The sequence below is a fragment of the Mobula birostris genome, chromosome 1 (assembly GCF_030028105.1).
Source record: "Mobula birostris isolate sMobBir1 chromosome 1, sMobBir1.hap1, whole genome shotgun sequence".
NCBI lineage: Eukaryota > Metazoa > Chordata > Chondrichthyes > Myliobatiformes > Myliobatidae > Mobula > Mobula birostris.
The window spans coordinates 62,656,590-62,684,479 of record NC_092370.1 but is presented as its reverse complement, the minus strand read 5'-3'; the positions used below and the strand labels follow the sequence as shown (position 1 = coordinate 62,684,479).

The 27,890-nt window shown below is 41.4% G+C and overlaps 1 protein-coding gene and 1 long non-coding RNA gene across 2 annotated transcripts in view; one reads left to right on the top strand and one right to left on the bottom strand.

Moving 5' to 3' along the window:
* dlgap1a (discs, large (Drosophila) homolog-associated protein 1a) overlaps positions 1-12,146 on the top strand; it is a 334,277-nt gene extending 322,131 nt beyond the window's left edge. The window contains exons 9-11 of the mRNA XM_072256043.1: positions 352-443; positions 718-870; positions 9,708-12,146. Of these exons, the coding sequence (XP_072112144.1) occupies positions 352-443; positions 718-870; positions 9,708-9,923 (461 nt within the window). The 3' untranslated portion in view covers positions 9,924-12,146. The remainder of the gene's footprint in view (positions 1-351; positions 444-717; positions 871-9,707) is intronic.
* On the bottom strand, positions 110-27,890 carry LOC140196598 (uncharacterized). The gene is made up of 5 exons (XR_011885761.1): positions 27,823-27,890; positions 26,175-26,399; positions 8,037-8,084; positions 7,113-7,280; positions 110-425 (listed from the first exon to the last, which is right to left on the bottom strand). It is a non-coding gene; the product is annotated as an uncharacterized lncRNA (long non-coding RNA).

Sequence of the window (27,890 nt, the reverse complement as noted above, 5' to 3'; positions counted from 1 at the left end):
TTACAAGTGCCCAGATATACAAATATTAGAAGAGAACCTATTTGGAATCACATTCATTTTTATAAAAAAGTTTCCAGCACACACAAGCTCTTTGAATATTTATTTAACGGAAAATATAATTGAATTTAGATACCCTGAAAATTAGTATTAGAATGATGCATTTAATTTTACTTCAATACATTTTAGCAATCCAAAGCATTTAATTATTTAATTAAATGTGAGTTTTCATATTGTCATATCAGAGGAACATCATGCATCAATTGTTTATATATTAAATACAAGTTTATGATGTAATATCATTTATTTGGAGTCCATCGAACGTCACTTACTCTGCCCATTGCTTTACTGTAGTTTTGGGGAAAATCCGAAGTGCAGTTGGAAGTGCTCAGCTCCTGATGTCCCAGAAGTTCCAACAGTTCAGTGGACTGTGTGAAGAAAATATGGTATGTGAATATTGCTTTATTCTGCATTCCTTCTCATCTTTTCGCTGAGTCACTGTAACCATGAGACTACTAGCTTGTATTCACAGCGAGTAACATACTCAAATAGTTTACTATTCTGGTTTTGAAGTGCTTTACTTAAATATTTTAACAAGAATTGCAGAACTTGACAAACAAAGGATCTACTAACCATAAAAGTGCATACATCTATGTGTGTGTGTTCCTAGAAGAAGACAATAAGTGAAAAGCTTACACGTTCTTTTCCTGTTCTTCTCAGAATCCAAATGCATGTCCTCGACTGACCTCCCAAGACTTGGCAGGATTTTGGGATATGCTACAGTTGTCAATTGAAAATGTCAGTATGAAATTTGATGAGCTGCATCAACTCAAGGCAAACAGTTGGAAGCAGGTGGAACTTCCTGAAAAGAAGGTATCCCAGTAATACAAAAACAATGCAACTCTCTCATTTGCAGTATTGTTCAAGATGTGTAGTTTTTTTGGGGTGGCTTCATTGTGTGGAGTTTTTAGTAGAAACCATGGTGAAAATAACAGCAAGCTCTCTGCCCAATAATTCCATGAGATTCAATACACCTCGTGTCTTCATCAGAATCAGGTTTAATATCATCGGCATATGTTGTGAAATTTGTTAACTTTATGGCAGCAGTACAATGAAATACACAATAAATAAATATAGAGCAAAAAAACTGAGTTACTTTAAGTGTGTGTATATATATATAATAGTTAAGTTAAAATAAGAAGTGCAAAATAACAGAAATAAAAAATTAGTGAGGTAGTGTTTATGAGTTCAATATCTATATAGAAATTGGATGGCAGAGGGGAAGAAGCTGTTCCTGAATCACTGAGTGTGTGCGCCTTCAGACTTCTGTATCTCCTACCTGATGGTAACATTGAGAAAAGGGCATGCCCCGGGTGCTCTAGGTCCTTAATAATGAACGCTGTATTCCTAAGGCACCGCTCATTGAGAGATCGTTTCGTACATCTTACTAAAGTCTATGTAGACAACATCCATGGCTCTACTTTCATCAATCACCTTCATCAGCTCCACAAAAAAACTCAATCAAGTTACTAAGAACAACTTGCCTTGTATAAAGCCATGCTGACTGTCCCTAATCAGGCTATGGGTTTCAAATTGCTCATAAGTCCTATTCCTAAGAATCCACTCCAGTAACTTCCCTACCACTGGCATGATACTCACTGGTCTTAAGTTTCCAGGATTATCCCTATTTCCCTTCTTGAATAATTGAACTACATTAGCTTCCTCTCAGAATTCTCCTGTGTTGAAAGAGGACATGAAGATATTGATCAAGGGCTTTAGTCAGTAAAGTTGATGAATTTGATTGTGCTCATGAAGGCTGTGCATCATACATCGAGAGGGTTGAAATGTATTGTAACACGAACAATGAGGATGAGTAAAAGAAAGCCCTCGTGCTTCTTAGCTTGATGGGTGTTAGAATGTATAGTCTCTTACACAACTTAGTGACACCTGAAAAATCAGCAAATAAGACATTCGACAAAAATTGTTACAATTTTACAAAATCACTTGAGTCCTAAACCACTGGTAATAGCTGAGATATTTAGATTTTACAAAAGGAAAGAGTCAAAGGATGAAAGCATTTCTGAATACATTGCAGAACCGTGAAAACTTTCCCAGTACTGTGACTTTAAAGATGGACTCTCTGATGCATTAAGGGAAAGGCTTGTATGTGGCAAGCATAGTCAAAACCCTCAAAAGAGGCTACTGGCAGAAAGAGACCAAACCTTAGAATAGGCATTGACCATGGCAATATCGTTAGAGACTGCAGCAAAGGATGCAGCAGTACTACAGAAAAAGAGTTTAGAATGTGAAATGCACAAAATGCCCCTGAATGGTATAAAAAGTCAAAAATGTCATCGATGTTGCAAATCCTCCCATGATACAAATGACTGTTGGTTCAAAGAAAGAGTTTAGAAACATAAAAACATAGAAAACTTACAGCATGATACAAGCCCTTCAACCCACAATGATGTACCGAACATCTACTTACTTTAGAAATTACCTCAGGTTACCCATAGCCCTCTATTTTTCTAAGCTTCATGTACCTATCCAGGAACCTCTTAAAAGACCCTATTGTATCCACTTCCACCACCATTGCTGGCAGCCCATTCCATACACTCACTACTCTCTGCGTAAAAAAACTTACCCCAACATCTCCTCTGTACCTACTTCCAAGCACCTTAAAACCGTGTCCTCTCACATTAGCCATTTCAGCCCTGGGAAAAAAAGCCTCTGACTATCCACACGATCAATGCCTGTCATCATTTTATATACCTCTATCAGGTCACCTCTCATCCTCTGTCACTTCAAGAAGAAAAGGCCAAGTTCACTCAGCCTTTTCTCATAAGGCATGCTCACCAATCCAAGCATCATCCTTGTAAATCTCCTCTGCATCCTTTCTATAGTTTCCACATCCTTCCTGTAGTGAGGTGACCAGAACTGAGCACAGTACTCCAAGTGGGGTCTGACTAGGGTCCTATGTAGCTGTAACATTACCTCTCGGCTCTTGAACTCAATCCCACAGTTGATGAAGGACAATGCACCCATATGCCTTCTTAACCATAGAGTCAACCTGCGCAGCAGCTTTGCGTGTCCTATGGACTCAGACACTAAGATCCCTCTGATCCTCCATGCTGCCAAGAGTTTCATCATGAATACTATATTTTGCCATCATATTTGACCTACCAAAATGAACCACCTCACACCTACCTGGGTTGAACTCCATCTGCCACTTCTCAGCCTTGGTTTGCATCCTATCGATGTCCCGCTGTAACCTCTGACAGCCCTCCACACTACCCTCAACACCCCCAACCTTTGTGTCATCAGCAAATTTACTAACCCATCCCTCCACTTCCTCATCCAGGTCATTTATAAAATTCATGAAGAGTAGGGGTCCCAGAACAGATGCACAACACTGGTCACTGACCTCCATGCAGAATATAACCCATCTACAACCACACTTACCCTTCTGTGTGCAAGCCGGTTCTGGATCCACAGAGCAATGTCCCCTTGGAACCCATGCCTCCTTACTTTCTCAATAAGCCTTGCATGGGGCACCTTATCAAATGCTTTGCTGAAATCCATATCCACTACATCTACTGCTCTACTTTCATCAATGTGTTTAGTCACATCCTCAAAAAATTCAATCAGGCTTGTAAGGCACAACCTGCCTTCAACCTGCTGACTATTCCTAATCATATTATGCCTCTCTAAATGTTCATAAATCCTGTCTCTCAGGATCTTCTCCATTAACTTACCAACCATTGAAGTAAGTTTGCAGAAAGTATCACAGACGTCACATAGAGGGAGTGTGCAAGACAGACAAAGAGCACAATCAAAGAGAAAAACCACCCCATGAAAAGTTTTACACACAAAACTAAGCAAATGCATGAAGTGACCAAATCTGAAACAGGCAACAGAGTATGATAAAGGTGAGTTGTCATGCCTAGAACTGCATAGTATTACTGAAGCAGAAGGATTATAATAAATGTGTCTAGTCTAACTGAAAGTGGAGCTGGATACAGTGTCAGCTTTCTCTATAATTTCAGACGCTGACTACAACAGACAGTTTTCTAGGATACCATTAGAGAAGACCTCAGGGATGCTAACGACCTACACAGGGGAAAAAGTGTCTCCCAAAGGCAAGCTGAAAGTGAAAGTGAAGTATGGAGGCCAAACACAGCAGTTTAAGCTTTATGTATTGAAAAATGGAGGGCCAGCACTTTTTGGACCTGAATGGTTGAGAAAAATCCAACTAGAGTGGCACGCATTCAAAGCTCTCAGTGTGACATCAATAGGCAACTGCAGCCCAAATGGTAGCACTAATCAGAGACCGACTAATGAGAGGGTGTTTGAGAAGGGGATTGGTAAACTCAAAGGCAAAAAAGGCCAGAATTAAACTGGATGAAGCAGCAACACCAAGATTCCATAAAGCACGTCCAGTACCTTACACACTATGCCCTAAAGTGGATGGTAAACTTCAGAGCTTGGAGGCATCTAGAATTCTCTCCAAGGTTGAGTGGAGCAATTGGGTCCTGCCCATTGTCCCAGTGATCAAGAAAGGGAAGGCCAGAGTCATTTGTGTTTGTGGGGATTTCAAAGTGATCATCAGCCCAGTGCTGCATACTGTGCAGAATGTCCTGCCATGAATAGAGGACATTTTTGCGTCTTTGTCAGGTGCAGAGAGGCATTCAAAGATTGACTTATTGCAAGCCTGTAAGTCGTGAGAGGCCCTTTGGGTAAGAGTGACCATAATATGGTGGAATTCTTCATTAAGATGGAGAGTGACATAGTTAATTCAGAAACAAAGGTTCTGAACTTAAAGAGGGGTAACTTTGAAGGTATGAGACGTGAATTAGCTAAGATAGACTGGCAAATGACACTTAAAGGATTGACGGTGGATATGCAATGGCAAGCATTTAAAGGTTGCATGGATGAACTACAACAATTGTCCATCCCAGTTTGGCAAAAGAATAAATCAAGGAAGGTAGTGCACCCGTGGCTGACAAGAGAAATTAGGGATAGTATCAATTCCAAAGAAGCAGCATACAAATTAGCCAGAGAAAGTGGCTCACCTGAGGACTGGGAGAAATTCAGAGTTCAGCAGAGGAGGACAAAGGGCTTAATTAGGAAGGGGAAAAAAGATTATGAGAGAAAACTGGCAGGGAACATAAAAACTGACTGTAAAAGCTTTTATAGATATGTAAAAAGGAAAAGACTGGTAAAGACAAATGTAGGTCCCCTACAGACAGAAACAGATGAATTGATTATGGGGAGCAAGGACATGGCAGACCAATTGAATAATTACTTTGGTTCTGTCTTCACTAAGGAGGACATAAATAATCTTCCAGAAATAGTAGGGGACAGAGGGTCCAGTGAGGTGGAGGAACTGAGCGAAATGCTTGTTAGTAGGGAAGTGGTGTTAGGTAAATTGAAGAGATTGAAGGCAGATAAATCCCCAGGGCCAGATGGTCTGCATCCTAGAGTGCTTAAGGAAGTAGCCCAAGAGATAGTGGATGCATTAGTGATAATTTTTCAAAACTCGTTAGATTCTGGACTAGTTCCTGAGGATTGGAGGGTGGCTAATGTAACCCCACTTTTTAAAAAAGGATGGAGAGAGAAACCGGGGAATTATAGACCGTTTAGCCTAACGTCGGTGGTGGGGAAACTGCTGGAGTCAGTTATCAAAGATGTGATAACAGCACATTTGGAAAGCGGTGAAATCATCGGACAAAGTCAGCATGGATTTGTGAAGGGAAAATCGTGTCTGACGAATCTCATTGAATTTTTTGAGGATGTAACTAGTAGAGTGGATAGGGGAGAACCAGTGGATGTGGTATATTTGGATTTTCAAAAGGCTTTTGACAAGCTCCCACACAGGAGATTAGTGTGCAAACTTAAAGCACATGATATTGGTGGTAAGGTATTGATGTGGATGGAGAATTGGTTAGCAGACAGGAAGCAAAGAGTGGGAATAAACGGGACCTTTTCAGAATGGCAGGCGGTGACTAGTGGGGTACCGCAAGGCTCAGTGCTGGGACCCCAGTTGTTTACAATATATATTAATGACTTGGATGAGGGAATTAAATGCAGCATCTCCAAGTTTGCGGATGACACGAAGCTGGGTGGCAGTGTTAGCTGTGAGGAGGATGCTAAGAGGATGCAGAGTGACTTGGATAGGTTGGGTGAGTGGGCAAATTCATGGCAGACGCAATTTAATGTGGATAAATGTGAAGTTATCCACTTTGGTAGCAAAAATAGGAAAACAGATTATTATCTGAATGGCGGCCGATTAGGAAAAGGGGAGGTGCAACGAGACCTGGGTGTCATTATACACCAGTCATTGAAAGTGGGCATGCAGGTACAGCAGGCGGTGAAAAAGGCGAATGGTATGCTGGCATTTATAGCGAGAGGATTTGAGTACAGGAGCAGGGAGGTACTACTGCAGTTGTACAAGGCCTTGGTGAGACCACACCTGGAGTATTGTGTGCAGTTTTGGTCCCCTAATCTGAGGGAAGACATCCTTGCCATAGAGGGAGTACAAAGAAGGTTCACCAGATTGATTCCTGGGATGGCAGGACTTTCATATGAAGAAAGACTGGATGAACTGGACTTGTACTCGTTGGAATTTAGAAGATTGAGGGGGGATCTGATTGAAACATATAAAATCCTAAAGGGATTGGACAGGCTAGATGCAGGAAGATTGTTCCCGATGTTGGGGAAGTCCAGAACAAGGGGTCACAGTTTGAGGATAAAGGGGAAGCCTTTTAGGACCGAGATTAGGAAAAACTTCTTCACACAGAGAGTGGTGAATCTGTGGAATTCTCTGCCACAGGAAACAGTTGAGGCCAGTTCATTGGCTATATTTAAGAGGGAGTTAGATATGGCCCTTGTGGCTACGGGGATCAGGGGGTATGGAGGGAAGGCTGGGGCGGGGTTCTGAGTTGGATGATCAGCCATGATCATAATAAATGGCGGTGCAGGCTCGAAGGGCCGAATGGCCTACTCCTGCACCTATTTTCTATGTTTCTATGTTTCTATATGGAGATTGAGGAGGCAAGCAGGAAGTTCCTCACAATCAACACTCATAAGGGAATGTGCCAGTATAATCATCTCACCTTTGGCATGCATCAGCTCCAGCAATTGAGCAAAGAGCAATGGACCAAGTGCTCCAAGATATCCCAGGAACACAATGTTACTTTGATGACATCATTGTGACTGGCAGAAATGATGAAGAGCACCTCCAGAACCTTGATAAAGTGCTTACCAGGTTGAATGAGTATGGTCTGTGCACAAAGAGAGAGAAATGTGAGTTGTTCAAGAATGAAACCTCATATTTTGGACATCATTGACAAGCACGGCTTACATAAGTCACAACAGAAGACCTAAGCAGTGCTACAGGCACCCAAACTGGAAAATATGTTACAACTCAGGTCATCCTTGGGCCTTGTAAACTACTACCACCAGTTCCTCCCAAACATTGCTACAGTGCTGTACCCATTGAATGCACTGTTGCAGACAGGAACAAACTGGGAATGGTCAAAAAGTTGTGAAAAAGCATTCAAGGAAACAAAAATACTAATAACATCCAGTGAACTGCTCACCCATTATGACCCATCCCTGCCCATCAGACAGGCATGCAATGTGACCCCTTATGGCACTGGTGCTGTTTTGTCACACATTATGAAAGCTGGGTTTGAACATCCGATTGCATTTGCTTTAAGATCACTGAAGAGCACAGAAAGCAACTACACACAGATTGACTAAGAGGCCCTTGGTCTAGTATGGGGAATAAAGAAGTTCCACCACTACCTCTACAGACAAAAGTTTACACTAGTGACAGATATCCAGCCCCTTGTGTCCATTTTGAATCCTGGGAAGGGAATTCCAGTGATGTCTGCTACCCAGTTACAACATTGCGCATTGTTCCTAGGAGCCCACTATTGTGACATCCAGTTCAAGGATACCAAACAACACAGCAAAGCTGATGGCTTGTCACACTGTCTCAAATGAAGAATAAAAGTCTTCATACTGTGACCCACCGGAATTGTTCCACATGGTATTGGTGGACCGGTTGCCAGTAACGAATTCTGAAATACAAAGAGAAACAAGGAATGATCTGACATTGTCAAACGTCTAGACATCACCATGCAAGGATAGCCAACTCCAAGAATGTTGTCTTTGACAAGACACCTGCCAAACCTAATGCCACTCCAGAGGTTCAGAGGAGCTATTCTGAGAGAAACAGAGTGCCACCCAAAAGACTGAATCTTTAGAAGAGTGAAGTTAGTTATGAACTGTTATTGTGGAAGCATGTTTATTGGCAATATGGCTTATGAAAGAGAAATTGAATGTTTTGTACATATACTGTAGAGATGTTGCATTAATCCAATGGGGAAGGAAGTGTAATGTATGGATCTATCTCTTTTAGAGCAATGAATCCCCTTAGCACTACATAGGTTGTTGTCTATGCATGCATATTGATCTGTTGTCCATGTATGCACATTGTGCTTTCTCTCTCTCTCTCTCACTGCAATGTGAATACACCAGTTAAAGCCATCTCTTACGTGTGTGCTTTTACTTAATTGATGTGTAGTTGCACAAACACAACGAGGCCAGTTGTCATAAAGAATAAACTGAAATTACACTTCCTGTGTCGTTGCCTCAGTTCTGCGCTCCTAAGGCAGTTGGAAACCATGCTAGGTGAATACTAGATATCATTGACGATTGAAGAGGGGTCTATTTCACCCTGGACTGACCTGTTGAGTCAATTGCACATCATATAGTGAGGTTTCTGAAGCTCATACCATTGGGTTATTAAACTGGAATCATCTAATTAAAACAGCAGGTATCACACTCAGTTGGATTAAGCACTGTTGAGTGTGTCAAGGTGGGACAAGTTAAGTGCCAACGGTGTGATCTCCTTGTGGTTTAAACACATGGCATTAGCTGCAACTTTCAAAACCAGTTTAACAACATTGTCCTCATATCTGTATCACACACTGATTATAGTCTGCAAAATTAAACTGAATAATTACATTACATGCAAAACCAACCCTACCAATATGGCAATCATCTGAAAATATTTGTGTATATTGCTTGTAAAATGTGAGATTATTCTTCTAATTGTGCCAAAGGCTCTTTTCCACAAATGTGTATTCGATTTAATTTGTCATCTGCTACAGTTACAGCACTTCTTTCCCCGCATATAACGTACCCAAGCGTCTAAGCACTTTAATCTACAATTCACTGACTTGAGCAAGACAGCTGCCAATAAGCCTTATTATTATTAGAAAACAAGACAAATTGTCCAATCCCGTAACATTCTGGTTTGTTTGCTTATATATAAAACATTTCTGATTTAATCAAGAACCCAAGGTTGAATACAAGCCAGCAAAATCACAAGAACATTCCACTTCTCTTCTTCCTCCTTGTCCAGAGAGATCCTGTTGACACTGTGTAGCTGGGTAATGTATTACACCAGAGTACAGGATAATTGCTGTGTGAATTGGTGATGAGTTGGGGTGGTTTATTGTTCTATGATGCTTGAGTAATTATGATACTGATTTGACATGTTGCCTGATGAAACTACAGCAGCAATGTTGCCAGGTGTAGTGGGCTTCTGCTAACTGTATGCAACAGCATAGTTGTGCTTTGTCATACCTATCTGCAAAAAACAAGCTTCTAAATCACTCATATATTTATTTCTGCAGGAGAAAAGGATTCCCCCTCCCGTGCCAAAGAAGCCCCCAAAGGGTCAGGTACCCCTGAAACGTGAAAAGTCTCTTGATGCCACAGAGAAACAAAGGCAGGAAGCACGGAAGCGTCTAATGGCTGCCAAACGGGCTGCATCAGTAAGACAGAATTCTGCCACAGAGAGTGCAGACAGTATTGAGATTTATATCCCAGAGGCCCAGACCAGACTATAAACTGCACTGCAGAGGAATGGTGATAACTTTAAATCACAGAGCTGGTTGTAACATATCCGTGTTACAGTTTCATTAGAGATACATCCTAATGTCTGTATCACTTTAACCCTCTGGAAGAACATTAAGAATCAGGACAATTATGAGCAGGTGTGGCAATATTACTAAACCCAGGTTAAAAAATCTGTAAACAGTTTTAGCATATTCTACCATTAATGTTTAGCTACGTAAAATATTTGCTAATTGCCATGTCATTTGCATGGCTTCACTCTAATTGTTCTTGCAGTTGCTTTTTGAAACTCCTTTCCAGTGTTCTAGCTCCATTAACTCATCCACATATATAGTAACGTTTCAAGTACTGACAATAGTTTAAGTAAATGAATGGGGAAAAAATAAAAATCATACGTGCACAGCAATAGAAACTTCAATTATGATGAAAGGATGTTGGTGTCTTCCTAATCTAGATGTTAGGACTTAGGATCATGGTCGTTTATTTCAAAATAGATGGATAGATGGAATGCATTACTCTCAACAACTCACTTTTGTAATTGGATTTTGACAGCCGTAAACATATAAATGCTAACAGCTCCATGTGTAAAAGGCAAGAACCACTGGCATTGTGTTGCTATTGAAGTGCATAACCTTCAGAGACTTTCACTTTCAAGGGTTGCAATGTTGGATTAAACGTAAATTAAATTCGCTAATGGCAAAATTTAAAGGAGTCTTGTGAATCATCGTTATGCTAAGGCAGTTGGTCAAACAGCTTAGAAAGTGGGAATGATAAACCTGTGATACTTGCAGACAACACCAGAGATAGTGTAAATGAAAGGGACTTCCAAATCTTTGTGCTACCTGCTACCGTGCAAATTCATTGGTGACACTGGAGTGTTTCTTACTACCACGTTTTAATAGACAATAGTTTAGAATAACATTTGGAAAAATGAAAAGCAATGTATTTTTAATTGAACCATTAGGGTGATGTAATGAATACACAAACCTTTGAAAGGTATAACCAGTCAAGACTGTGACGCTTATGAAATTCAGTAGGTAAGGGCTATGGATTTCTTTGTGGAAATGCTAAGCTGTACAAACTGATCTGACTTTCACAAGTCTGATTTTTTATAGCTGTACCCTTTATCAATTTCCCTTTGATCCACAATATCTAATCTTCTTACTCACTGTTATTGTTTGCACATGTTTTTGATTGAAATGTGTCTAACGATGTCCTGTAGTAAAGATATCAGGTACACATAATTTACCAGTGAGCTGAGCGCTTCCTTTTTCCAGTATCTATTGTATTCTAAATGAGTTGGGGACCTAGGTTGCCGATGCATTTGCCAAAATTCATTAATCTGTGCCTATAATATGTCTGATGAAAATGAATTACTTTTAATGAAGCAAATGTATGTATTTCTTGAGGCAGTAAATTTTTTCTCAGTCCGCCATACTCACTGCTGTTCGCTTCCACAGAAAGTTTACTGAGTATTATTTGTTAAATGTGCATGGTATTAATTTGAAATTTCAAAGGCTATGTTCTTCAGTGGTGAACCTTTGCCGTGAATTTAGCAGAAAGCAAACCCAAGCATTTTATTTGGAAATGGTACTTTCTTTGTCTTTGACACAGTGAGAGCACTTGTTTGTTCTCCAGACTTGTGGCCTCGATAATAGGCTTTACCCTCTCTCACACCTTTGTATTCACCAGAGCTGAAAGGGGCTAAATGTGGATGTCACCCTGCATTCCTTTTTATACAAGTATGTATCTGTAGAACTGTTCTACTGGAATACATAGACTGCTTGTGAAAGTTAATAACTGTGAATAATGTTACTTCCCACCAAGTGTGAAAAGAAAAAAAAATCATTTGTGCAATGTAGATTAAAACCTGGCGGCAACTGGCTGTTCATTGAAAACTATGAAAATTTTGTTCCAATAAAAGTTCCTATCAAGTAACCTGTTACTGGTTATATTTTAATATGAATGTTGTAATATTATGCTAGATTATACTATATTGTTTATTTGAAAGTTGTTAATTTTTGTTACCTCATTTGTATTTATTGTTTAAATGTATATGCATTCCTTAACATATCAATGACATGAAGGATTTCTCTGTAAGGGGTATTTCCAATTAATAGAAAAGATGTTGAATAGAGAAAGCAAATTACTGAATAAGCCAGAAAGTGGATTCCACTCAAATTTCAAAATAGTTGGTACATTGAAAAAGTTTAATTAATAAAATAATGTAAATAACTGAATGTTTGCCATTATATAAAAAACTACTTAATTAAAATCACACCTCTGTGCAATATGTTCTCTGAAATTCTTTACCAACTAATAATATGGCATGTTCTGAAAGTACAAACTCCAGATGGGATATACTGCAGGAATACAGTCCTTAAATCCTTCAATAAGTGACCTGTTTTAGACATTTATTATTGTCGGGTTATTTAATTAGAAAAGGAAGACAACCAAGTCCCCTGCTGACATCCACACATATTTTTACATAAGTGACAGAGGAAAGCAATCAAAGCACTCAGGAAGGTATGAGGGATTCTGATATATTGTATAATCTGTGTACTGAGACCCCATGGATGCATGAATTGGTGATCTGTCCTTTATAACAGCTTCAATAGTGGCAAGAATTTTTGGTATCTCACTTAATTGGGCATTATTCCAAGCTGAGCTTTGAAAATAAATGTCAGCATTGTCCTCAGCCAAGAAAGGGAGTGTTGCCACTGTGCATCATTTCAGCAGTGAAGGTTGCTGATTACTTTTCCCTTTCCTAAATCACGAAGATTAGCGGCAACTTTTCACTGCGTTGCCACAGGCTCCCTGAAACAATCTAAACTGAGATTTCATATAGGTTTAAAATTACTTTCTACAAAATGCCGATTGAAATTTTTATCACTAGTTTGCTACACTGTCAAGTAATTCTAGGCAAGCAGTTCCTCCAACTAAATACTGGGATGTCCAAATGCATTGTCTTTGCACCCAACTAAGAATATTTTACCCTTGCCAGAAGCGAATTCTCTTCCACAGGAGCTTTTAAAATTCAATTCACTTGTTAGTAATCTTAGATTTATATTTGGACCAGAGATGAGTTTTTACTGCAAGAATAAGAATGCCTATTTCCATCTCCAGAAAATAACTCAATTTTCCCTTCGCCATCACCCCACCACTCACCATTGCTCATGAGCAGCAGAAAACTCTATCCATGCCTTTGTTATTTCTAAATTAATTCTAAATTCAACTATTCCAAAGCTATCTCAGCCTTCTCTCATTTTCAACCCTGATAAAACTGAACTTACAAAAAACAATTCTTCCCATATCCTTTCCTATCTACAAGCGTATTTACGACAGCCAGATATAGGGATAGGAAAGGTTTATGAAGGATATGGGAAATGGCAAATGGTGCTAGTTTAGATGCAGTCATGGTTAGCAAGGACCAGTTGGACTGAAGGTCCTGTTTGAGTCTATGTTCTGTATCCATTTTGCACTATTTATGACCTCCATTCAGGAAGGGCATGACATGAATAGATCTCTCATTCCCCTGCTGATATTAGTAGCTAAAATAATGAGACAGTTCAATGGAGAAGATGAAAATTACAAGGCCAATGATGCAATATTATTTGGCACCAGTCTTCATTAAGATTGGCTCTATTGTAAACTCATTGGTTAGTGTCATGCTTACATTGCCAGCATAAAGCAAGTATAAAATGGATCAGCAAATTTAAAGATGACAACAAGATCAAGGGAGAAAGGTTATCAAAACTTGCAGAGGGATCTGGACCAGCCGTAAAAATGGCAGGTTGAATTTAATGCAGACAGGTATGAGGTGCATCACTTTGAGAGGACAAACCAGGGTAGGTCACTGAGGAACGTAGTACAACAGAGGGATCTTGGAATTCAGATCCGTAATTCCCTAAAAGTGGTGTCACAGGTAGTTAGGGTCATAATGAGAGCTTTTGACACATTGGCCTTCATAAATCAAAGTACATATAAAATTATGGTGGGTATAGATAGAGTGAATGCAAGCAGGCTTTTTCCACTGAGGCAAGGGGAGAAAAAAACCAGAGGACATGGGTTAGGGGTGAGGGGGAAAAGTTTAAAGGGAACATTAGGGGGGGCTTCTTCACACAGAGAGTGGTGGGAGTATGGAATGAGCTGCCAGATGAGGTGGTAAATGTGGGTTCTTTTTTAACATTTAAGAATAAATTGGACAGATACATGGATGGGAGATATATGGAGGGATATGGTCCGTGTGCAGGTCAGTGGGACTAGGCAGAAAATGGTTCAGCACAGCCAAGAAGGGCCAAAAGGCCTGGTTCTGTGCTGTAGTTTCTATGGTTACTGAGTATAGGAGCTGGGATGGTATGTTGTTGTATAAATTGGTGAGACCAAATTTGGAGTATTGTGTGGAGTTCTGATAACCTAACTACAGGAAAGCTATCAATAAGATTGAAAGAATGCAGAGAAAATACAGGAGGATATTGTCAGGACTTGAAGACATGAGTTATAAAGAAAAGTTGAGTAGGTCAAGACGTTTTTCCCTTGGAGTGTATGAGAATGTGGGGATATTTAATAGAAGTATACAGAATTATGAGGGATATATATAGGGTAAATGCAAGCAAGCTTTTTCCACTGAGGTTGAGTGAGGCTAGACTTAGAGGTCATGGGTTAAGGGTAAGAGGTGATATGTTTAAGGGGAACATGAGAGGATGGTGAGTGTGAAACAAGCTGCCAGTGGAAGTGGTGGATATGTTTAATTTCAACATTTAAGAGGAATTTGGATAAGGACATGGATGGGAAGGGTATGGAAGGCTATAGACTAGCTGCAGGTTGATGGGACTAGGCCCAATAATAGTTTAGCAGGAACTAGATGGGTTAAATGGCCTGTTTCTGTGTTGCAGTGTTCTATGACTCTATGATTGTATGGAGATGAAATTTCCTGGGCAACTAAATTCACATGGGACTGCAGCTGCTCTTAAAAACTAATGAGAATCTATTCAACGGAGGGTGACTATGCTCCAGAACAAAGATCACCAAACCTCTGTAGTCAAGCTGCAGTATGCAGATAACGTGACTACTTGCACTTGGAGGCTAAGTTCCTGAACATCCTCGACTTATTAACTGAAACAGATGAGTGGATAGCTCTACACAGATCTGCAAAACCAAGAATCTCTACCAGTCTCTCCTTGCTCTACAAGTCTCCCTCCAAAAATAAAGATTCACAACAAGACCTAGGACAAAGTGGACCACTTCTCTTTTGTTCGAAGCTTCTTCTCAACAATGTTGAAATACACTGTCATCTTCAATGCATTGGCAGAGCCTTTGATTAATGGAGGAAAAACATGTTTGAAGATGGCAAGAAATTCATGATAAACAAGCTAGCAGAGATCCATGCTTTCCTGTATGCTTGAGAGACCAGAGTTCCCAACAGAAAGCACCCCAAGGCATGGGGAAGATACCCTAAACATTGCCTTTGGGAAGGCAACTAATGTTAGTGTCCTCTTGCACACCACAGCACTGATAATGCCCAATTGCCTCGATTGGGCAGACCAGATCAATCACATGCCTGACATCAGATTCCTAAACAGACCCTTTGTTTTGAGCTCTCTAACAGGAAGAAATGACAAGACAAAAAGATTCAAAAATGTGCTCAAAGCCTCCTTGAGAAAATGCGATATCGTCCTTGACTCTTTGGAACATCCAGCTCGTGACTGTTCAAACTAGAGAAGGGATAACGCTGAGAAACTTAAGCCCACTGTAAATGATAGAAGAATCATACCATCTCACAAACTGAGGGAATTTACGATCACCTTCAACACCCAGGCTAATGGAGGAAAAGTGTGTTTGAGTGATAGGAATATTCAAACACTGAATATTTTGCCACATTTGTAGAAGAGGCTGCTGTTCCAACATTTTCCTTATCATCACCTCAAACCTCAAAGAACTACAATTGTGTCAGTCATCCTTGATCCCAAGGAACTGCCTAAGAAGAAGGTATAAAATTATTTCCAGAAAATGAAACTAAAAACTAGAAAGATAATGGTAAGGAATTAAACAGGGCAAAATTTATTAAAGGTTTCTCAACCAATATGTAGGTGGCCTTACTAGAGAATATAAAACATTGAAGAATACAGCACAGGAATAGAGCCTTCAACCCATAATGTCTGTATCAACCATGCTGCCAAATTCATCTCATCCCACCTGCCTGCACGTGATCCATATCCCTTCCATCCCTGCATGTTCAAGTGCCTGTCTAAATGTATCTTAAACACCACTATTGTGTCCGTTTCTGCCACAACCCACAATGTGTTCCAGGCACTTAATACTGTCTGTGTAAATCCTGTCCTACACAGCTCCTTTAAACCTTCCCCCTCTCACATAAGAGTTATTCCCTCTAGAATTTAATATTTCCTCTCTGGGAAAAAGACAATGTCTACCCTCTCAAAATTTCATAAACTTCAGTCAGGTCTCCCCTCAGCCTCTGACACTCCAGAGTAAACAATCGTACAAGGGGTTACACTTGACCTCCTCTTAGGAAATAATGCATCAGTGGGGGAACGCTTTATGACCATAATTTTCTTAATCTCAAGATAGTCATGGAAGGATCCTCAAGTTAAAGTCTTAAATTGGGGTAAGGCTAATTTCCACGACAGACAGAAACTCTCAACTGCTGATTGGGGGAGGCTGTTTGAACTTAAAGGGACATCTGGCATGTAGGGGCCTTTTAAAAGTAAGATAGGAGTTCAGGGCCAGCATGTTAAAGTGTAGGACAAGGATGGCAAGATTAGGAAACCCTAGTTGAAGAGAAAGATTGGGTAAAAAGGGGGTATATATCAGGTATGGGCAGCTTGAGAAATATAAGGTATATACGAGTACATTTAAGAAGGAAATTAGGAGGGCAAAATGGGCCATGAGATATCTCTAGCAGATAAGACAAAAGAAAGTCCCAAAAGATTCTCTAAGTACCTTAAGGGTAGCTAAAGAGAGACCAGGTCTTCTTAAGGATCCATGTGATGATCTCTGTGTGAAACCACAGAAATGGACAGGATCTCCAATTTATATTTATCTTCATTTACTATGGAGAAGGACACAGAAGCTAGTAAATTCAGGGGAAGGAACAGTGGTAACCTGGAGTATATCAATATTACAAAGGAGCTGCTGAAGGTCTTAAAATGCATAAAGGTGGATAAATCCCCAGGCCCTAATCAAGTATGTCTTAGGATGTTGTGGGAGAAGACTTTCAGGGGTGTTGCTTCCTTGTTAACCATGGGTAAGATGTTGGAAGACAAGTAACCAGACTAATACCTTTACTTTAAAAGGGCAATGAGATAAGCCAGGAAACTAAACGTGTTTAGCCTTGGGTCATCAATGACAAAGATCTTGGAAGGGATTCTAAAAAACAAGAGACATAGGAGGTTGCAGATCCTGGAGCCTGGAGTGAAAAATGAGCTGCTGGAAGAACTGAATGGGTCAGGCAGCATCTGTGGAAAAAAATAGGCAGTTGACTTTATGGGTTGGGACAAATAGTCCAGGCATAAGTTCTCAACCTGAATCATCGATGGTCCATTTCCCTCCACAGATATGGCCTGACTCTCTGGGTTCCCACAGCAGATCCTTCTCAAGAATAGGATTGATTTTGCATTTGGGAAAGCAAGGACTGGTTAGGAATAGTCAGCATAGTTTTGTGCATGGGATATTATTTTCCATCAATTTGATCGAAATTTTTGAAGAGGTAACTAAAAAGATTGAAGAACACAATGAGTTAGATGTTGTCTTCATAGACATTAGCAAGATTTTTTACAAGATCCCCATGGTAGGCTGATCTGAAAGGTTAGAAGGCACAGTTGAGCTAGCCAAACAACATAAAATGGAGATTTAATGTTAAAAATAGACAACAGGTGAGGCAGGATGTGAAGAAGGTGTTATCAGAAGTATCTTATAAATTGTTCCCTTGGACCCTACAGAAGGCAAGTGCAGAAATTATAGGGGCTCTACCAGAGATATTTAAATCATCCTTAGCAGCAGGTGAGGTGCTAGAGGATTAGTGGATAGCTAATGTTGTTCCACTGTTTAAAAATAAACCAAGAAATTATAGGTCTGTGAGTAGTGGTAAGGTTATTAGAAGGTATTCTAAGGGACCAGATATGTATGAGTATTTGGATAGGCAGGGATTAATTCGTGATAGTCAGGTTGGCTTTGTGCATGGTAGGGCACATCTAACCACTTTTATAGAGTTTTTTGAAGGAATTGCCAGGAAAGTTGATGAAGGCAAGGCAGTGGATGTTGTATACATGGGCATCACCAAGGCATTTGACAAGATCCCACATGGGAGGTTGGTCAAGAAGGCTCAGTCGCTCGACATTCAAGAGAGTATGAGTAGATTGTTGCCTCTCTGACTGGAGGCCTGTGACTAGTGAAGTGCCGCAGAGATCAGAGCTGGGTCAGTCTTTGTTTATCATCTGTATCAACGATCTGGATGGTAACGTCGTTAGCTGGATCAGCAAATTTGATGGTAGTAGGCAGTGAGGAAGACTATCAAAACTTGCAGTGGGATCTGGACCGGCTGGAAAAACAGCCTGAAAAATGGCAGATGGAATTTAATGCAGATCAGTGCAAGTTGTTGCACTTTGGGAGGACCAACCAGGATAGGTCTTACACAGTGAATGGTAGGGCACTGAAGAGTGCAGTAAAACAAAGTGATCTGGGAACACACATCCCTAATTCATTGAAAGTGGTGGTACAGGTAGATAGGGTTATAAAGAAAACTTTTGGTATATTGGTCTTCATAGATCAAAGTATTGAGTACAGGAGGTGGGATCACAAACAAGAGAAAAGCTGCAGATGCTGGAGATCCAAAGCAACACTCATAAAATGCTGCAGAGGCAGCATCTATGGAAAAGAGTAAATGTTCAATGTTTTGGGCCAAGACCCTTCTTCAGGACCGGAAAGAAAGGGGAAGAAGAACTACAGGGTGGCAGGTGATGGGTGAAAGCGGGTGGGGAAGATGAAGTAAAGGGCTGGGAAGTTGATTGGTTAAAGAGATAAAGGGCTGGAGGAGGGGAAATCTAATAGAAGACCATGAAGATAGGAAATGGGGAGGAGCACCAGAGGGAAGTGATGGGTAGGTAAGGAGATAAGGTGAGGGAAGGAAATAGAAATGAGGAATGTTGAAGAGGGGGCAATTATCGGAAGTTTGAGAAATCAATGTTCATGCCGTCAGGTTGGAGACTACCCAGAATGAATATAACCTGAGTGTGGCCTCATTCTGGCAGGAGAGGAGGCCAGGGACTGATATTTTGAAATGGGAATGGGAGGTGGAATTGAAATGGGTGTCTATGGGGAGATCCAACTTTTTCTGGCAGACAGAGCATAGGTGCTCGGCAATGCGATCTCCCAACCTATGTCACGTCTCACCGACATACAGGAGGCCATACATACCAGGAGTACCAGATAGAGTAGACGATCCCAAAAGACTCACAGGTGAAGTGTCGCCTCATATGGAAGAACTGTTTAGGGCCCTGAATGGTAGTGAAGGAGGAGGTGCAGGGGCAGGTGTGGTACATGTTCTGCTTGCAAGAATAAGTACCAGGAGGGAGATCAGTGGGGAGGGACAAATGAGTAAGAGAGTCACCTAGTAAGTAATCCCTGTCGAAAGCAGAAAGTGGGAGGAGGGAATGATATGCATGGTGGCGGGATCCTGTTGGAGCTGGTGAAGATAGCGACTGTGTGCAAAGCTCCTTCTGTCAACATATTCTCGATAGATTATGAAACCATATATACCATTTCCTTTTACGTATTTTACATTTGCTTTTTGTTAACGTGGTTCTGGAATTGTTGGAGCCTGTGATTTGTGGTTTGGAGATGGTTTGGGTGTTTCAGTGCTCTGCAGTCTCTGAGAGGATTCAGGAAGGCAGAGGCAGCACGCAGCAACCTCATGGCCAGAAGACTGCTGGATGGGAGCAAGCCGATGTTTGACTCCATTTCACCAATTAAAGCAATTAAGGAGATTGAAACATTGATGGGAATGCAGAAGATTAGCGCCAGCTGCCTGCCTTTTTATTACTGGGGGAGCGCTCTGTTTCCTGAGAGGGGAGGCTGCCATTTGATTGCTGGAGGATCGCTCTGCTACCAGAGAGGGTTGATTGCTTTTGATCGTTGATGGGATCACTCGCTGCCAGAGAGGATAAGGCCTACCGCTGTGCCCAGAGAATATTACCCAGGCTTTCTGTGATTTGGATATAGACTTGGACTATAAATTTTTTTCCAGTTTCATATTTTTTATATTCTGTGTTTCTTGTCCGATCGTTCACATTTTTGTGTAGGGGGAGGGGGATTTGGGGGTCGATGTGCCTGTCCGTTTTTGTTCAGTTTTTTGTGCAGGAAGGAGGGATTTGGGGGTTGATAATCATGCTGACATTATTTTCTTCCTTGGTTTCATGGCTATCTGGAGAAGAAGGATTTCAGAGTTCTATACTTTGATAATAAATGAACTTTTGAGATGGCGGAAGTTATGGAGAATTATGTACTGGACGCGGAGGCTAGTGAGGTGGTAGATGAGGACAAGAGGAACGCTATCCCTGGTGTGAGGGCAGATGGGTGCGAAATGGAGGAGATACTGGTGAAAGTAGCATTGATGGTTGAGGAAGCAAAGCCCCTTTCTTTGAAGAAGGAGAACATCATTGCTGTCAGAATGAAGCTCTTCATTCCTGAAGTCCATTCCCAACACCTCCCTCCCCTTTCTTGATCTCTCTGTCTCTATCTCTGGAGACAGTCTATCTACTGATAACTTTTATAAACCCACTTATTCCCACAGCTCCCTGGTCTATACCTCTTCCCAACCTGTCACCTGTAAAAATGCCATCTCCTTTTCTAAGTTCCTCTATCTCCACCACATTTGTTCTCAGGATGAGGCTTTTCATTCCAGAACTAATGAGATACCCATTTGCTCCACTTCTGGTAATTACCCTCCTCCCTTCACCATTCCCCAATCTTGTTTCCCTCTCTCACCTTATCTCCTTACCTGCCCATCACTTCCCTCTAGCCACTTCCATTTCTTCCATGGTCTTCTATTCTCTCCTGTCAGATACCCCCTCCTCCAGCCCTTTATCTCTCTCTCACAAACCAGCTCTTTACTTCACTCGCTTCCCCTCTCCCAGTTTCACCTATCACCAGCCATCTTGTACTTCTTCCTCCCCTCCCCAGACCTACTTTATTCTGATTTCTCCCCTTCCTTTCCAGTCCTGATGAAGGGTCTGAGCAAAAAAAATTGATTGTTTACTCTTTTCCATTGATGCTGTCTAGCCTACTGAGTTCCTCCAGCATTTTGAAGGAGTTGGGATGTTATGTTGAAGTTGTATAACACATTGGTGAGGCCTAATTTGGAGCATTGTGTGCAGTTTTGACAATCTACCTACAGGAAAGATGTAAATAAGATTGAAAGTGTACAGAGAAAATTTCCAAGGATATTTAAGGGACTGGAGGATCTGAGTTATAAGAAAAGATTGAATAGGTTTGGACTTTATTCCCTAGAACCTAAAAGATCAAAGGGAGATTTGATAGAGGTATACATAATTATGAGGGGTACAGATAGGATAAACGCCAGCAGGCTTTTTTCCACCGAGGTTGGGTGAGACTACAACTAGAGGTGTAGGTTAAGGGTGAAAGGTGAAATGTTTAAGGGGAACATGAGGAAAAACTTCTTCACTCAGAGGGTGATGAGAGTGTGGAATGAGCTGACAGCACAAGCGGTGGATATGATTTTGATTTTAATATTTAAGAGAAGTTTGTATAGGTACATGGATGGGAGGAATGTGGAGGTCTATGGTCTGGTTGTAGGTTGAATGGACAAGGCAGTTTAAATGGTTTGGCATGGACTGAGTGGTCTGCCTGTTTCTGTGCTGTGGTTCTCCAGGACTTTCTAACGGCTTTTGAGTTGAAACGTAGCCTTGTTTCTTTTTCCATGGTTACTGCCTGACTTGAGTGTTTCCTGCATTTTCTGCTTTTGTTGAGGCAGTGGTGAGAGAAACAGGATAGGGAACAAGAGCCAACTAATACAAGTCAAGCAAACCCATACTGACCTCATTCCTAAAAGAATAGAAAGAGACAAAGTTGTTCTGCTTGAAGATCAGCAGAATCATCAATGCGTGGGACTGAAAGAGTTGGAGGAGATCTTAAATGGATTTTTTTTGCCTCTGTATTTGCTCAGGATACAGACACAGAAACTAGAGAACTGAGAGAAAAGAGTGGTGAAGTCATAGACCATACCAGATTACATAAAAGTAAGTTCTTGCTCTCTTGAGGCAAATTAAGGTGGATAAGTCCTCAGGGCTTCATAGGGTATCCCTTCAGAACTTGTGGGACTAGTGAAACAATTGCAGGGACCCTGGCAGAAGTATTTAATTCCTCTATAGCCACAGGTGATGTGCCAGAGGACCGGTGTTCTGTGGGCTAATGTTGTTTGTTTTATAAAAAGTCTCTAAAAGAAAGCCGAGATATTATAGGCCTGATTTCAGTAGTGGGGAAAATATTCTAGGGTACAGGATATAAAAGAATTCAGATAGATTAGGGACTTATTAAGGTAGTCAACGTGCTTTGTGTGTGGTAGGTCGGGTACCATAGAACGATAGAACCATAGAAACTACAGCACAGAAACAGGCCCTTTGGCCCTTCTTGGCTGTGCTGAACCATTTTCTGCCTAGTCCCACTGACCTGCACATGGACCATATCCCTCCATACACCTCCCATCCATGTATCTGTCCAATTTATTCTTAAATGTTAGAAAAGAACCCGCATTTACCACCTCGTCTGGCAGCTCATTCCATACTCCCACCACTCTCTGTGTGAAGAAGCCCCCCCCAATGTTCCCTTTAAACTTTTCCCCCCTCACCCTTAACCCATGTCCTCTGGTTTTTTTCTCCCCTTGCCTCAGTGGAAAAAGCCTGCTTGCATTCACTCTATCTATACCCATCATAATTTTATATACCTCTATCAAATCTCCCCTCATTCTTCTACGCTCCAGGGAATAAAGTCCTAACCTATGCAACCTTCCTATGTAACTGAGTTTCTCAAGTCCCGGCAACATCCTTGTAAACTTTCTCTGCACTCTTTCAACCTTATTTATATCCTTCCTGTAATTTGGTGACCAAAACTGAACACAATACTTCAGATTCGGCCTCACCAATGCCTTATACAACCTCATCAGGACATTCCAGCTCTTATACTCAATACTTCGATTAATAAAGGCCAATGTACCAAAAGCTCTCTTTACGACCCTATCTACCTGTGATGCTACTTTTAGGGAATTTTGTATCTGTATTCCCAGATCCCTCTGTTCCACTGCACTCCTCAGTGCCTTACCATTAACCCTGTATGTTCTACGTTGGTTTGTCCTTCCAACGTGCAATACCTCACACTTGTCAGTATTAAACTCCATCTGCCATTTTTCAGCCCATTTTTCCAGCTGGTCCAAGTCCCTCTGCAGGCTCTGAAAGCCTTCCTCACTGTCTACTACACCTCCAATCTTTGTATCATCAGCAAACTTGCTGATCCAGTTTACCACATTATCATCCAGATCATTGATATAGATGACAAATAACAATGGACCCAGCACTGATCCCTGAGGCACACCACTAGTCACAGGCCTCCACTCAGAGAAGCAATTCTCTACCACCACTCTCTGGCTTCTTCCATCGAGCCAATGTCTAATCCAATTTACCACCTCTCCATGTATACCTAGCGGCTGAATTTTCCTAACTAACTTCCCATGCGGGACCTTGTCAAAGGCCTTACTGAAGTCCATGTAGACAATATCCACTGCCTTCCCTTCATCCACTTTCCTGGTAACCTCCTCGAAAAACTCCAACAGATTGGTCAAACATGACCTACCACGCACAAAGCCATGTTGACTCTTCCTAACAAGTCCCTGTCTATCCAAATGCTTGTAGATTCTGTCTCTTAGTACTCCCTCCAATAACTTACCTACTACTGACGTTAAACTCACCGGCCTATAATTTCCTGGATTACTTTTCGATCCTTTTTTAAACAACGGAACAACATGAGCCACTCTCCAATCCTCTGGCACTTCAACCGTAGACAGCGACATTTTAAATATTTCTGCCAGGGCCCCCACAATTTCAACACTAGTCTCCTTTAAGGTCCGAGGGAACACTCTGTCAGGTCCCAGGGATTTATCTACTTTAATTTTCCTCAAGACAGCAAGCACCTCCTCCTTTTCAATCTGTACAGTTTCCATGGTCTCACTACTTGATTCCCTCAATTCCATAGATTTCATGCCAGCTTCCTTAGTAAATACAGACGCAAAAAACCTATTTAACCAGACTTACAGAGTTTTTTAAAGAAGCTGCCAGGAGAGTTGATGAAGGAAAGGCACTAGATATTATCCTCATGGACTTTGGCAAGGTTTTGAGAAAGTCTTGCAGGGGATGTAGGATAAAGTAGGAAACTGGATTCAGCATGGCTTAGCAAGAGAAGCCAAAGATTAGATGGCTGCCTCTCTGATTGGAGGCCTGTATCTAGTGCTGTGTCACAGGGATCATTGCTTGGTCCGTTGGTGTTTGTCATCTATGTTAATGATTTGGATGACAATGTGGCAAACTAAAAACCAAAAAACAGGGCTGAAAAGTGGCAGATGCAACTTAATGCAGACAACTGCACTACATTTTGGGAAGACAAACCAGGTTAAGGTACTGAGAAGTGTGGAAGAACAAAAGGATCTGGAAATAGAGATCTATAATTCTTTGAAGTGGCATTACAGGTAGATAAAGTTGTAAAGAGTGCTTTTGGCATATTAACCTTCATAAATCAGAGTATTCAGTACAGGAGTTAGCATGTTATGTTGAAGTTGTATATATAAGGCATAGTTGAGGCCAAATTTTTGAGTATTGTGCAGTTCTGGTCACCTACCTACAGGTCCTCCATTGGTTAGGGTCAACCATGGATGTTGCATCCCGGCTGTTGCCCATGTAGCAGGCTTCCCCTCTCCTCGCAACTGAATGGCAGAGACCGATGCAGTTTGGCACCAGTGGCATTGCAGGAGTTGCCAGTCAGCATTAAACTCAACTTAGAACTGCCTAAGGGACTTCAGAGTTTTCTTCAGAGTTACTCCTGAAGCCTTCCCCATGGGTGAGTGTAGCTACAAGGCTTCCCCACTGGTGAGTGTAGCTGCAAGCCTTCTCCATGGGTGAGCATAGCTGCAAGGCAGAAGAGATTTCAGCTCAGAGCTTCCCTTCTCCGAGATGAGCTGCCAAGCACAGCTCAGGAGCCCAATCTGCCCAAAGTGACTGGCTTTAAACACTAGTAACCCCACCTTTGCCCCTTCTCCTATTAGTAGAAATGATTCCAAAAGGCTTAGTAGCTAAGCCACACATGAGCTAGACTTGGTTGTCAGAAGCTATTTGAGACACGTGCATTTACAGTAATAGGTAGCAGGAGCTTATCCCCACTATCACCACCGGTTATAACAACCTTAAGGAATTTACTAGCTACAGGACAAATATCAATAAGATTCAAAGAGTACCAAGAAAATTTACAAGGAATTAATGACCTGAGTTATAGGGAAAGGTTCAATAGGTTAGGACTTGATTCCATGGAGCATGAGCTAACATTTGATAGGGCATACAAAGTTATGAGACATGTAGACAGAGTAAATGCAAGCAGATTATTTCTACTGAGGTCATAAGTTAAGGGTAAAATGTAAAATATTTAAGGAGAACCTGAGGGGGAGTTTCTTCACTCAGAGGATGGTATGAGTGTGGAATGAGCTGCCAGCAGAAATGGTGGATGCAGATTTGGTTGCAACATTTGAGAAGTTTGCATAAGTACATGGATGGAAGGGGTACAGAGGGCTATGGTTCAGGTGCTGGTTAATCGAACTAGGCAGAGTAATTGTTGAGCATAGACTAGATGGGCCGAAGGGACAATTTCTATGCTGTAGTCTCTATAACTTTATGACATCCTGGGTTTTCGGTAGGTTAATTACTTCTCTGTATTTTTTCTGAAACTATAAGCACTACATTCTACATTCTGTTATTGTGTTTCCTTTGTAACACCTCAATGTTATTGCTATGGCGAAATCATCTGTGTCGATGGCCTGCAAAACATTTTTTTCTCTCGGTACACCTGACAACAATAAGGCAAATACCAATTACTGTAAGCCACATAATTACTTATTGAGAATGGAACTGAGATGTTCTAAGCCATTACAGTTGGTCAATAACCCCTCATAAACCCACCGACTGGAGCAGGAACATTCTTTGGTTTGGTTGCTGGGATGAGTGGCTACAATGATTTGTCAGCGTTGGTAACGAATTTCTCTTTCATGTTCACTCTCAAGGGCTCTTTACGAGGCTGGTTCTCGGTCTTATTGTTTATTTGCATAGCTTGTCTTCTTTTGAACATTGATTGTTGTCAGTCTTTGTTTATGTATCTTTTTCCTGAAATTCTATTGTATTTCTTTGCTGGAAGAAAATAAATTACGAGGTAGTATATGGTAACATAAATTTACTTTTTAGTCAGTGCTGCATTTCTCTCTCAGATTCACCCTGTCTGAATATCTTACTGTCTCCTGCTGCCTGCCATGAACATGCACATAATAATGCTGGTGAACACAGCAGGCCAGACAGCATCCATAGGAAGAAGCACAGTCGACGTTTTGGGCCGAGGCCCTTCGTCAGGACTAACTGAAAATAAGAGTTAGTAAGGGGCCTAACCTTACTATTAACTGCCGACGGGACATCAACCGTCTGGACTTCACCACACCTTGTTCCAATTCCAACCTCACTCCTTCTGAACGCTCTGCTCTCTGCTCCCTCCGCACCAATCCTAACTTTACTATCCTCTCACTAACTCTTCTTTCAGTTAGTCCTGACAAAGAGTCTCGGCCCGAAGCTTCGACTGTGCTTCTTCCTATGGATGCTGTCTGGCCTGCTGCATTCCACCACCATTGTGTGTGTGTTGCTTGAATTTCCAGCATCTGCAGATTTCTTCGTGTTTGCGTACACATCCTTGTATCCTTTCTGTTAACCCACGAGTAAAAGCGCGTTTCGGTGTTTGCTTTCCTTCTCCCGACGACCGTTCTGTAGAATATATTTGACAAGTGATTGCATTTAAGACTGAAGAACTTATTCACCATGACTGGCCTTTCGCAGCACGTAGCGGAATCCTAGAACTACCCATTTTGCAAAGCCCCCTAGAGGAGAGTGGAGGTGAAGTGTACCCGTTTCCAACGCCCCACTACATAATGTACTGGGTGGGCACAATCAAAAGATTGACTGGGGAAGGTGTAGTTTCGTGATCTTCAACAATAGCGAGAGGCGCGCTTACTGGTGGTAGCACTTAACGGCTCGAGAGTCACATTACTGCAAACTATTCAGGAGCAAACCTGCAAAACCACAGTTTTCTTTGTTATCATCCCTTTGCCTTTGTGATGCTAAAAACTGAGCCAAGTCTCAATGGTTCTGCAGTTTCACCCACCCTTCATTTTACATTCAGTGGAATTCAGAGAATGTGGCTCAGAACACCGCGCTCACTTGTTTTTATATATATATTACAGTGGCACCGACACTTTAAATCCAAACCAAACAATCAAACCACATTAGCAACCGCCTTCTGTGAATAATTCCAAGCAGTTCAATGGTATCAAACAGGAGATAAATGTTTGCCGCAGCTCAAAATTAGAATCTGAAAATGAAAACTGCGCTAAATGAGCATGGGCGGTTTAACGGCGTAAACGGATCCCGTCATACAAGAGATTCTGCAGATGCTGGATATCTTCAGCAAAACACAGAAAATGCTGGAGGAACTCAGCGAAGTCAGGTAGCCTCCCGTCAACCACCAGCGACCCCGAAAAAATATGCTCACCCAGACACCCCATACACATACCAATGTGCACACTTCCATAGCACCTGCGACACACATTTAAACCGTTCGAGGAATCGCTTCAGTACAGG